Source organism: Eleginops maclovinus, chromosome 13, assembly GCF_036324505.1.
Source record: "Eleginops maclovinus isolate JMC-PN-2008 ecotype Puerto Natales chromosome 13, JC_Emac_rtc_rv5, whole genome shotgun sequence".
Lineage (NCBI taxonomy): Eukaryota > Metazoa > Chordata > Actinopteri > Perciformes > Eleginopidae > Eleginops > Eleginops maclovinus.
Window position 1 is genome coordinate 8,771,208 of NC_086361.1, and position 13,398 is coordinate 8,784,605.

Here is a 13,398-nt window from a genome sequence, read left to right on the forward strand (position 1 = left end):
TCTCAAATTACAAAGAATACTTTCATAGAGCAAGTAGAGCTCAGCAATGCTAAAAACATCGCTGCACAAAACATATAAAAGGGAGAAAAGGAGAGGCTCACCTTGCTAGGGAGAGTGAGAGTGAGGAGAGAAGAGTGAGACGTCTCCTTGCTTCCTCATTTGTAGAAACAAGTGAAGAAGCAACCTCAGGGATGGCGGTTAAGAACCCAACTGTCTGACAACCACTTGGTGAAATCACATCTCGAATATAAATAGTTGACTCTCTGGAAGCGTTGTTTGAAGGGATCATTTCTGACTTACAGTGTGTATGCTCCCATTAACATGCCCACAGTTGATTTAAGAGAAAGTAAAGAAGTTATATTTGATGACTATAGATTAAAGGTTTAACATCATTTAATGCTCTCATTCATTTTGTCATGTAAAGGATGGGCAGGTTGAAATGTGTACCCCGTTGCTTTTTGCTGTAGTCAGAATCAGAATCCCTTTATTCGTCCCACAGAGGGGAAATTTAAATTTGCTACAGCAGCAACAGAGCCAAAGACAGCTTTACAAAAGAAAGAAGATATAGAAAAACACACAATTTACAAAATACACATCCTGAAGGAGATATAGCAGCCAGGTAATATTGCACTGATAATGGCATATTTATGTTTATATATTGCACATAAATAGTCCTGTGCTATGTTCCACACTTCAGGCTCAGGCATTCACAGAGACACAAAGGCTGTTTTGACAGGTTGATATCTCTACACCAACAGGGTCAATGTGGGAAATGAGATAACAGCCTCAAACAATGTAAACTCCAGCCTACTCTCCTACAGGGTTACAAACAATACAACATGCTTCTAACTGAATATATTTACGGCAGCTATACAGAACTTCTAACCGTGTTTATTCTTAGCAGCTGTCAGTTAGCCTTCTCTGTTTACTTTAGTCCCACCCAGACAGTGTGTGGTTCACAATAGGTTACAGTACTCATCACAGATTAGATACAGAAGACTGAAACCTGGCTAACCGGTATAGAAACCAAGGATTATTGATGCCATACCTTTGCCTCAATACATTATGATATATAGCCTATTTTGTATGAATGTGTTCCTATTAATATTACTGTTTACAAAAATAACTTGTGTGCTTTTAATTTCAACACAACCACACTTAAAAAAACTTAATCTGTAATTAGGTCAATTGAAAGCAAAAAAAAAATAGGTTCAACTTAATATTTTTGCTTTCAACTAACCTAATAAAGTTATGTGGAATCTGTTGACATTATAAATTTAATTAAAGTCAACGTTTCAGTTTTTTCAGTGTAGCCTTAGATGCATTATCCCAATTTGCATGCATTTATTATTTGGATTATATGTTGTATTGGCTATAAACCACATGAACTGATTAGAAATTGGAGAAAGCAGAATTGAATCTGTTTTGCCAGGAAACTAGATGATGGTTATTTAGAGAAAAAATGTATTACAAGATTATATTCATAAATGTATCCCAAAGAAATCCACAAATGTACAAGAAAGAGGTTGATCTGACTTTGAAAAGTATTGCAATGTGGTTTCCCAAAAACAAACAATAACCAATATTTTAGACTTTTTTATTTCAATCACAGTAAAACTTTTGATTTTTTTTACTTGCAAGTTTATCACTTAAAACTTCAAATGTATCCAAGTTTATAGCTCTTAAATTCAGAAATTTAATTTGTTTCGTTTTTTTCGCAAACTATTACCCTCTCCTCCAGACTGTGTAAACATTGAGCTATTAATTGGTTTTACATGCAGTGTTAGAATGTAAGTACCCACTAATCACAAAGCAATCACAACCTGAAAAGAACCATGAGTTGCAGAGGAATAGAAGTCAATGGGGTCTCATTATTCAGAGCATGGACTCTTTTATTTGCAGCATTGTTTGGTGAGTAGGCTTTCTAAATGCAAAGTCACCATCCAAACCGAAGCAAACAGATATAGTAACCATGTTCTCCCCTCCGGGTTTCTGTCCAGAATCACATCTGTGCTTGGTTTCATTGAAACAGGCTCCAGTGTATTTTGTTAGACATTCGATATGTCAGCGCTCCTGTGACCCAAGCTGACCGGCTGCTACAGCACAGAAACTGTTTGACGACCTAGAGCTGAAGAGAAAACCAGAGCGGCCACAAGGCTTCTAATATTTGATTGCTAGAGAACATCATAGCAAATGGAGAGCACATCTCATGCTCAGTCTTTTGATCTCTGGGCTGGACTTTACCTCTTGGCTGTCTGGGGTCAGTTCTCTGCTCTGTGCCACATAAAGCCACAGTCAAACAAACACAGAACACAGTCACTCTGTTGAAATAAAGTCCATTTTGATTCTCATACATAAAATCCAATTTCAAGAGAGTACATTTTGTCACCCTGCACTGTTGAAGGTCTCATAAATGAAACACAGATATTTTCAGTCCCTTGTGGCTCAAAGTAAATCTCTTATTATATTAGTTATTTTAATTAGGGCACCCAGCTATCTCTTATAACTACAGGAAGTATGATTTATCAAATTGAAAGTCCTTCATAATAATTCAACAAAAACTTCCAAAAGTGCAGACTTTTCAGATAATTAATTTTGAGTGCAGTGGCTCTAAGTTGTCTGTTAATTTCTCAATTTATTTTCCCAGTATGTTTTGAAAAACATTTAAGAATAATAACAACAATACCATTATAAAACTAATAAATATTAACTTGTGAACTGTATTCAGATTTCTATTTAAAACAAGCCATTTTGAGTGAGTTTAATGGTCTTAATCAAGAAAACGTAATTTATTTCACAAACTAAATGTTATATTTAGTCATCAATTGGATAATGAGAAGTTATTTTCCTCTGATATCGTGGCGTTGTCTTATCAAGTCTGAAAAAAAAAATCTTGCTGTAATATTAGGCGTCAGGGCGATCTAATGGATAGATCTTATTGCGAGATGTAGGATGCACTGTTTCTCAAGCTTTATGTTTACAAGTTAAAAAGTCAGGAATCGATCTCTGCTGCTCAAAGCATTGTTCTTTTCTTTCATTCATGTCAAATCTTCTAACTGTATGAACCCTTTGAAATATTTATATATTCCAGCAGTACAACCCCTCATGATGCAACAGATTATCTACAGTGGTTTTAAAAATGTCTGGTAGCAGGGTTCATAGGTGCAATAACATTTACCTTTCCCTGAAATCCTCAGTGCTGCCACCCTCTGGTTCCTCTGAACATCTTAGTCAGTAATGCAGATGAACAACCAGCACCTAATACTGATATAAGACAGCATTTCACTGACATGCTGTTGACAGTGGCAGAGTAGAGAACTACTCAGCATAAGTACCTGTATTTTCTTCTAAATTTGTTTAATGAATGATGTATAATAACATGTTTTTTATCTGTATTATGTCTTGTTTCCTCACAAAATCAAAATTCTCCTTAGCCATTTTCACCCTTTTCGCAGCTCTAAAAACTGTTTTTTAGTACAAAATCTGCAATACCCCATTAGGACGTTGGAACATTTTGTTATCTAATGTCTTCTCTTAATAATAATCAATATAAATGCAGATAGACAAACACGGAGCCCGCTCCCTTTCATAAAGCTTTATTTCACAGATCCCCTGTAACAGGAGGCCTAGGCAGCCAGGCTCATTATACATTTACATACACTGTCTGTGGACAGTCCTTACAATGCTCCATGTTAAATAACTCAGTAATTCAAGACAAAACAACAAACACACACACACGCACACACTGTTCAACTTAAGATAACAATAACAGTATCGTAACGACGGTAATAATAACAACCATTGTCAAATATTATGTATTTCCAGAGTCTTATACTGTATTTTCTAAAATTTGTTACACAGTCTGTCATCTTTAAGGTGCACCATAAACTCTGCATGTGACATTTGACATTAAAACGCGGTGAAGACAGAGAATACTTGCATGTTTTTATATTTTCAGATGAGAAGCTCCTCTTGTCCTCTTGCTGCAGATACTGTAAAATGTGAATTCAGCGCAGTTCATTGTTTGTTTGGCACACAACTTTTTTTTTTCTATCAGCTGCTGTGGTATGGCATGAATCTCATAGCTCAAGCAGAGACATAAGGCGCGTCTCCATGGAGATGTGTGGGGACTCACAGGACCTCTGCAGAGAGAACGACACAAGTGGAAACAGGGGAAAAGTTCACATTCCTATTCCAGTCGGCTTTAAAAGCACTGTTTCTATATTACACAATTAGCATTCCATTAGCTTTAGCATAGGTTATTCTTCCTGGGGGTCACACACATTAAGCTAAACACTTTTGAACACACCTATAAACATGAATACATTTAAGAGGGCCTATTATGCTCACTTTCGGCTTCATATTTGTATGTTGTGCCTCTACTGTGACATATTTACATGCTTTAATGATCAAAAAGTGTTCCCTAAACCCCCACATCTTGAATCCCTCAAGAATTTATATGCCACCTTGATTATTTACCACTTCATGCAAATGAATAAAAATTATTATCAAAACAAAAATTCCTTATCTGATTTCCATTTATTATATACTCATATCATACAATTTGGTATTGAAAAGCATATTCTATTTTCTACCAAGGGGGATATTTGATTAGACTACCTTTATTTTTATTGTTATTCTATTAGACACTGGAGTTAGTATTATTTCTTATAACTGTAACATTAAATTAAATTAACATTGAATTTAATTGAATTTATTGTCTTGGTGTTATCTCTTCCATGAGCATTTCATTTGACGTCGAAAAAGTTCTATATTATCTAATGTCAATTTCACCCAGGCTTGAGTCTTATTTCTTACACAAAATTAGATTAGGTGAACAAACACGATTTTGAAATCATCTTTAATATCCTCTTGAACAAACACCAGGAAATAATTCCCCCTGAGGATGGCTGTAATATACTTTTTTACTTTCTAACTACTATAAACTGTGATTAGGATTCATGTTATTACTATATAAGACATACTGATGTAGGATTCAACGTGTCATTATGTCCTTCTACACAGTTAACTGTATACTTTGTAGGGATGAATTCAGCACCAGGACACAAACCTTGGCTGTATCCTCACAGTCTCAGCTGCTGAGTCTTCACTGTACCTGCGACATGCTGAGGCTTCATGGGGCCTGTTTTCATCAGGAAGGGCTCTCCGCCCTCAAACGCCAGCATGGGCTCACCCACTAGCCCGCTCTGCGTCGGGTTAGCTCCGTTGTTCAGCTGGATGATCTGCTCAAAGTCGGCCGCCTGTCCATTAGCTGAGAGGCCGTTCTGATGGGCGGCGGGCTGGACGCCGTTGACAACAGCAGTGGGAGCACTTTGAGCCGGGCTGAGGACAGCTGCACCGGGACTCTGCAGGTTCCCAGCTGCTGCAGAAAGATATGAATAATGAGTAAATAAATTTGATTTTTAGACTGTATTTCTGTAATTTGATGATGTGACACTTAATTACCCTTACTGGGATCTGTGACCTGTCCGTTGACCTGTGGAGAAGCTTTGACCTCCTTCTGTGAAGATAAAGAACAAAAAGACATCTGTTTTAAAAAGCCAAGAAGAATGTTAGTGTCTTCTTTGTAAAAGAGACATCACACTGACCTTCTCTCCTGCATCACTTTTCCGAGTCCTCTTCATGATCTCGTCAAGGCGCTGTGCAGATCAGACAAAGAGGTCAGTTGTTTTTTAAGAGGGAGGAAGTAATGGCATAAAAGCTAGTGTTAACTTTCTGAAAAGTAATTTTTTCTCCTTTCCTCCTCACCTTCTTCCTCTCCAGTCGCTCCTGCTCTTCTTTCTGGAAGTGTTTCTCCCTCTCCAGGCGCTGACGCTCGGCCTCCTCGCGGGTCTTGGCTTCAGCCTCCTCTCTCTGGAGAAAGGAAACAGAAATGTTGCACGTAAGACTTTAAATGAACTGATGTCTGTCATTTTTTATTGAAACCTGCTTCACCAGAGAGTTGGGAGCAATTGAATTTCATGAACATGTTCTGTTACACACCGCAGATACCCTTGCGTAAACTGAGAATACAGAGAAAAAAAACAAAGCAATTGACACTCGCCCAATTGTCTAACGATAGTTAAATTGAAAAACCGTGCTTAGTGCAAATGTGCAGGTAGTCCTATTTCCCCCTTTACATTTCCTGCAGCAAGAAATATTTTTCGCTAATAGTTTTAAATCCTTTGTGTGCTTGACTGATATATCATTAATTATTTATGTGGATTGAGATATATATTGAGTATCAATTAAAGTTGTATCTGTAATACTTTTCTTTTTAACTATAGGGTGGCCACAGACCAGTTTTACTCTATTGTTATTTGCCAGACCAATGACATTCCCGAAGTGATTAGAAGCTTCTAACTTCTTCACAATGAGTTTTATCCCTTCTGCCATAGTCAGTGCTGAAATGTTACATAATACTAAGTCAACTACATTACTTAAGAACAAGTTCGAGTACCTGTATTTTACTTGAGTATATCCATTTTAAGTTATCAGAGGCAAATATTGGACCTCTTGCTCCACTACAAGTGCATAATGCTAATTATACTTGCTTGTTTTAATTAAATATGCTTTTGAATTCAAGACTTTGACTGTACTATTTTCACAGCGTAAAATGTGCACTTATATAATTTAAAGATATGTGTACTTTCTCTACCACTGTGGTTTCTATTTTGTTCGAGTTGTGTAATGAAAAACCCTTTTAACCAGCAGGAGGCAGCACACACTCAGTCTGTCCTGCAGCCCTCAGGCCTGAGTTGATATTATCTAAGTACCTCCATTACATGCCACACTGGGTATTTAGATTCAACAGCAAGCCAACAGAAGTGCGCAACGAAAACAGAAATAATGATGTGTGCATAACTCACATCTGTCAGCTGTTGCATACGGCAGTTTTTTCCTAAATCTGCTGCACCCTGACTTTAAACTGCAGCAATTTCGTTTTTAACGACACAAATCTAAACCATGCATGCTCATTTTCAGTTTCCTTTACAGTGAGTGCCATACTCAAGCTCTCAAAATTATGAGGCCGTTGTAGTGTGGAGCTGTCAGAGTGGAACAATGGTCCGATTGAAGAGGAGAAGGGGAGTGGAGCGTGGCTGAGTGTTTGAGGCACACTGACGCTGCTTATCCGACTATCAACAGAGACACAGGCCTGTCACATTCTCCTCGATCACAATGCCCCCCTCAGCCTCTGCTCATCACCATTATGGAGGTCACCAGCTGGCATCTGCCCGGGCACACAAGGGCCCTCGGACCGGCTCACGAACAGTCCGTGACAGCAGCACTCTCTCTCCTGCTTTAATCTGCCCAGATGCCAGACCGTCAGCGGTCAGGGGGCGAGTGATGTTTGGGCTGGCGTACAGTATCTAACCCCCTCGACAGCTGAGGCATCCTCGAGTGCTTTAATCTGCCCAGATGGTAAAATGGGCTTACTGGATGTGGGGGATCGCAGGGATTCATAATGGTTAATGGAAAATTAGAGGCTTTTCTATGCATACAGTATTTAGAGTTAACAGGAAGTGATACTGGGCCTCAATGCTGAAGTGTTGGGTTCAGTGTGTCTGATTACTAAGTGAAAAGAAGTGTTTTGTTTTAATGCTTAATTTTTTGGAACAAACTCCCAGAAGAGTAGAGGTCTGCTGCAACTCCCACTCAGAAGACTTTCCTGTTTAAAGCCTTTTATTAAATAAAATAAATACCTATAAAAATCTTTCACAGCACGGAATTAATGTATTTTATAACTGTCTTTTTTTTCCTTTTCTTGGCTCTTTAAAGAGTGTTTGTGTATGTTTGTTTGCACTTTTTCTAAACTTGTAAGGTTTTTTTATAAAGCACGGAAGTACCTTGTTATTGAAATGTGCTATTAAAATAAACTTGCCGTGGGCAGATTTAAGTGCCCATGGATACAAAAGTTTAGTAATAAAATGCTACGTAAATAAATCTTTGTTTTCTAATAGCCCAATTTTAGACTATAAGAAGTTTTTGATTGGATGACATGCATCAAATCTATAATGGTGCGATATAAAACCTTTGATTAAACTTTCACTCTCCTGTTCCCCTTTCTCCTGGACTTGTGAGAAACAAATTGGAGCAGCCACTGAAGTAGTTTTCCGACAACAATTGTTTAAAAAGTTTAGAACGTACAGCTCAGATGCTAGAACTGGCGGCCCATGTACTGTAACCCGGTCCCCATGCCGAGGACCTGGTCACATGACGAGTGTCATCCCCTCTCCTCCTTTCAACATGGTCACTTAATCAAAGGAAGTGGTTGCCCAAGACAACCACCTTTTTAAAGTAAATAAAAAAGGCAAGAACAAGCGTTGAGTCTCTGACCTGTCTTTGCTGCTTCTCATTCTCCTCCTGCTCAGCTTTGGCTTTCTCCTGCGCCTCCTTCTCCTCCTCGGCGCGCTGGGCGTTGTCCCTCAGGCGCTGCTGCTCTGCCATGAATCGAGCCTCCTCGTCTCTGTGCTTCCTTTCCTCCTCCCGCAGGATCCTAAAAAGTGAAAGTGTTAAATAGAGATCAGTGGTTTGTGGGGTTATAAACCTTCACATTTTTGAGAATGTATAAATAAATGCATGAATTATCCTCATTAGTTTTGTTTGTATTTTCATTATTTGGTTTAAGATGGAGCAGTTATTATACAAATCATCCATGTAATCGCTGCCAAAATATAGTTTTGCACCAAGGTAAGAAGGGAGAATAACCTTACAATGTGATGAAATACAATTGCAGGACCTTGTGTTTGGTTACATCATGCTGTAAGGTGTTCCTGTTATTTTGTCAAAATAATACCCTGAAAAGTCATACATTCTTAACCACACTATCATACTCTCTATAAACCTTATTATTTGATGAATAACACGGTGTTTTGTATTGACATTGACGCCGACCTGTTCCTGTTCTCCTGCTCCACACGTTCCAGCTCGTCCCTCTCCCGTTGCTCTCGGGCTTGCCTGCGTTTCTCTGCCAGGACACGAGCAGCCTCCTGCGGGTTGTTGGTGCCGGCTGACGGCCTGCTGGTGGGTGCAGTCGGGGTGGTGGAGGCCACAGGGGCAGCAGGTGCTGTGGTAGGGGCTGCAGCAGGAGCAGGATTAATGGTGGAGGCTGCAGGGGCAGGGGATGGTGCTGCAGAAGTGGCAGGATTACTGGTGGAGGCTGCTGGGGTAGTGGATGGTGCTGCAGAAGGAGCAGGATTACTGGTAGGGGCTGCAGCAGGAGGAGCAGCTGGGGCAGCCTCTACGTTGGGATTAGGTAGAGAAGCTTCTGAAGCCACGGCAGGGCTGAAGGAAGGAGGTGTGACTGGTTCAGAGGACACCACGATGGCAGGAACAGTACTGGTGTCTGTCAGAGAGGAGAGAGGAGCTGATTATGTTTCTAAATACACAATAGCAAGGAAAAAAACATCGGGTTTACCAAGAGAGTTTTAAGTTGTAATTCATATAAGAGTTTTCAGAGAGAGGTGTGAACAGTTTTCAATGTTTCCGAGTACAAACTGTGGAGTATTTCATTTAAAATGAGAAAATGTTCGATCTGTGGCTTAAGCAGTCTGCTGGTGGTTTGACAGTGTTCAACCTCAGTAACGGTGAGTGTAAGTTGTATTTCTTATGTACACTCAATATTTGTTTTGGTTTTGTAATGATATCTAATTTTAAGATATCCTATGAAGATGGATATACCTAGCTCAAAGTGATTTCTCCCATGTTATCTCATTCCCTCTGTCTCAAAAGTAGAGTGACTAACCTCCTCTACTGAAAAATTTAAATTTAATTTAAGAAAATTATGCATTTAGTTACAGTTTTATTCATAAACTTCACTATTTTGTGAGCCTAGGACTTTGGTTAATCCATTTCATGCACTAAAATAATTAATTTTCATGAGGAAAGCAAAAGAGAATTTTTTCATAAATCAACTTTGCATCTTTGAGGCTAAATGATCTCTTTGCACAGTGCTCATTGCAGAGCTGAAATTTTCAGCTATAAAAGATCAAATAAAAGTCTCAATAAAATTGAGAATATGCCCTCAGACCACAGGTACAGTAAGAACCTGGCACACACTCTGCAGTAATCACAGGTTTTGTTAAATTTTGGATGTCGGCCAAAAACTCTAGGTCACCTTGAATCTAACTTTGGTCTCTATGGTAACCACACTCACTCTTTTTCTCCTCTGGAGTGTCAGGCTTCTGGGGTTCCTGGCTTGTTTCCACTGTGACTGCCGTGACCGTCTGGGACACCCTGGCAGGCGTCTGGGCCCGTTTAGGTCGGGTCTTGGTGCCAGGTGGCGGGGTCTTCTTGCCCGTCGGGGACTTAGAGGGTGCTGCCGGCACCATGGGGGACAGGGGCCGACTTTTGGGGGCGGCGGGTGATGGAGGTCTGGTTTTGGGCTTCGGGGTGCTGATGAGGAGAGAGGAGATGGAAGTAAAACATCAGCTAGGAAAGACAGTTCATCGCAGTGAAGGAAAAGGTAACTAAGTTCCAGTGCACTGCATAAAGCTCATAACTAGGTCATGTGGAAGATATGAGTGTCTCCATCTGAAACATGATTCTGCGGCTGCAGAGGAGAGTAACCTGAGAGGAGGGGAGGCAGGGAGCCATCCTTTTTCCCCCTCTGTGCATCCGTCAGGAAAACCAATTTCTGTCTGCTTTTAGGAGTTACGTCATAGCAACTTGGACTTTAACTGACATGGCAGGAAGCAATATAAATGCTTCACAAGGGCTAGCATTATGTCATAAGGCTAAAAAGCAAATGTTCTAGGGTCGCATTATGCAACAACCAGAACCTGTATAATATACAAAGCCAATCAATGTTCATTTTAAAACAAAAGGCAGCTTTCTGGGATATGTTCATGCTAAAGGGAAGATGTAAGAGCTGTAGTTGTGGTGATGCAAAAGGCAGATTATTTGATTTACGTTGTATTTTTATTGCATCAACCATTTTTTCCACCGAGGGTCAAATTAAAAAATAATTGAATCTCTGTCATCGCTATCCATCCTGCAAATAGTAGTGTTTATAAAAGATAAATGGCATACAAATTGGTTGCATCTTTCTTACACTGTATGCATCTGAGCGTAATGAACGGGCTAGCATGATCAAAATAGACAGAAATGTTGACGCCAAACTCAACACAAACAGTAAGCTTCTGATCATTGCTCAATATACCGTATATTAATTCAACAACAAAGGGTTTGGCACAAAGCGGTTTGTGTGATACCTGCTCGCTGGCCTGGATCTCTGGGAGGTTGTGGTGGGCGATGGCGTCTGTCTCTTCTTCGGCACTTTGTCTTTTGTGAGAGAGCTCTTTTCCTTTTCATTTTCCCTCTCCTTGTCTTTCTTCTCTTTCTTCTTTTTGTCCAACTTGAAGACAGACGTAACACAAATAAGTTACTGTTTAAAATATATTTCAGATAAAGAGGATTAGTAAAATGTCAGTATCACTAAATGAAAATGTTTTGGAAGCTCTAACATTCTAAATCAAACAAATCGGATTATAAAAAACAAGCAAAAACAACAGACCTCAAACTAGGCTTGAAAATGTATATATTTTGCCCATTTTTGGAATTTAGGGTTCATTAAAATGATTGTTCTAACAGAGCTGTAAAACACTATATTTATTACATAATGCTGAAACCATACTGCCTATATGGCTTTGTGGGAAGCGGGGCTTAGCTTCCACCTATGAGGACAAACCTGAACCCATTTAAGGCCTGAACCAGCCCTGCTTGGTCTCTTTCCTGTGTCTGAAGCAGCATGCTGATTCACATGTGCTCTCCTCACCAAGTGACTGTTTGATGCAGTCTTTGAAATAAATGGTTAAAAGGCTGTCATCTCTGGTCCTCATACTTTGACTGGAATGCCATGGGAGAAGCACTTCAACAATCAGGTTTTCACACATAATATTGTCTGAATTTGCAAACATGTCACTGCAGCAAACACAGAGCAGCATAATCATTATTTGGAGTCTTTCAACATGATTTAAGTCCAGTATTGACTCTAGCTCTGTTTTTGCCCTGAATAACTCCTGAGAGAAATATTTGCCTCCTAAGCTGCTAAATCCTCTATTATGTTCAACTGAGTCTGTCTGCAGGGTTTTTAGAACTTTTGTAATAAAAACAGCAGCCTTGTGAATAAAACAAAAACACTGAGCCCAAAGGTCCACAAATGCCATAATTCTCTGAGAATTTGTCACCATAAACGACACATTTCACATTACATTCATTGGAAAAATGGTTGATAAAGGAGTGACTGTTTCTAAGTTTCTATATTATATTTAATTAATCAAACATGTGACATTGTATTTCTATTATTTTCAGTGATGATGTTCAATGTCTGCTTGTGTAGCATGAAAGATGATGAATAACAGCACGAAACCAAACTGTTAAATGTTTATCCAATGTTTATTTAAGCCACTGCAAAAACTGGAAATATATGTACAGAAGGTTTGGTTATATGAGAATCATTATGTGTGCTTACCGGTGTGGAGTTTCGCCGGCGTTGGCGCTGGGTGATGTCCGGAGTGCTGGCGGAGGAGAGCCTCCAGCGCTCGGCGTTCTGGTGCGGGTGGTGATGGGAGGCGTTGAGCGGGCTGGCGGAGGCTGAATGGGAGATGGTGATGAGAGTCTAAGTAACTTGTGAACATGCAGAGAGCAGCAGCAGGGCCAATTATCAGCAGCCCCACGGACACAGACAAAAAACACATACACCATGCAGAGTGATGACACAAAGCCTCACAACATGCTGAGAGACACTAACTCAATTTAGCTGATGGACAAGGTAAGTATATCTTAACAGGCTATGACTTATTTTATAGTTTTTTAATGCTGTTTTATTGATTTTACTTAAGGTTCAATCATCTATTACTTTATTATTATCCAATTGTGCCTATTTTAGTTTATTCTTTAACAAAGCAAAGACACCATGGGCCCTCAGGCACCAACTCAATGGATTTACCATCTATTTACCAATAATTGACAGATTAACTGATTTTCAATCAAATCAAATATTACCACATATTTACAAATACAAAGATGAATACGTAGAGATAAAGAGTAAAAGGGAATTGAAAACATTGAAATATGCCAATTATGTTTTATTTGTTTTATGTTAGTGAACATTACAGTTTTATCATTCTTCCCTCCCTGCACACTACAGTGAGAGAAGGGAGAATGGTTACAAACATTTAGAAGGGGTTTCACACTCACGAGAGTCGCTGCTGTTGAGGAGGGTGGCGGCGCTGCGGCTGCGGGCCAGGAAGGACAGCGTCGGCGTCATGAGCCGCTCCACGATCCGGCTCTCCCACGGGCTCAGACGCAGGCTGCGGGCTGACACAAGAGGGCGCCGTCAGTGTCGGGTTACTGACGGAGCTACACACAGGTACTCACCACCAATACACCCTCCTA

General features: G+C 39.8%; 1 protein-coding gene across 8 annotated transcripts in view; it reads right to left on the reverse strand.

The window, feature by feature from the left end:
- Nucleotides 1-3,580: 3,580 nt before the first annotated feature.
- LOC134875211 (MAP7 domain-containing protein 1-like) overlaps nucleotides 3,581-13,398 on the reverse strand; it is a 36,793-nt gene continuing 26,975 nt past the window's right edge. For 4 of the 8 annotated variants that reach the window (XM_063899685.1, XM_063899682.1, XM_063899684.1 and 1 more), the window contains 11 exons: nucleotides 13,201-13,320; nucleotides 12,473-12,594; nucleotides 11,214-11,356; nucleotides 10,157-10,395; nucleotides 8,896-9,346; nucleotides 8,338-8,497; nucleotides 5,770-5,874; nucleotides 5,610-5,660; nucleotides 5,467-5,521; nucleotides 5,072-5,383; nucleotides 3,581-4,142 (listed from right to left, as the gene is read on the reverse strand). In XM_063899685.1, coding sequence (XP_063755755.1) covers nucleotides 5,085-5,383; nucleotides 5,467-5,521; nucleotides 5,610-5,660; nucleotides 5,770-5,874; nucleotides 8,338-8,497; nucleotides 8,896-9,346; nucleotides 10,157-10,395; nucleotides 11,214-11,356; nucleotides 12,473-12,594; nucleotides 13,201-13,320 — 1,745 coding nt within the window. In that variant the 3' untranslated portion in view covers nucleotides 3,581-4,142; nucleotides 5,072-5,084. The remainder of the gene's footprint in view (nucleotides 4,143-5,071; nucleotides 5,384-5,466; nucleotides 5,522-5,609; nucleotides 5,661-5,769; nucleotides 5,875-8,337; nucleotides 8,498-8,895; nucleotides 9,347-10,156; nucleotides 10,396-11,213; nucleotides 11,357-12,472; nucleotides 12,595-13,200; nucleotides 13,321-13,398) is intronic. The other 4 variants (XM_063899681.1, XM_063899680.1, XM_063899679.1 and 1 more) reach the window with 4 other exon arrangements.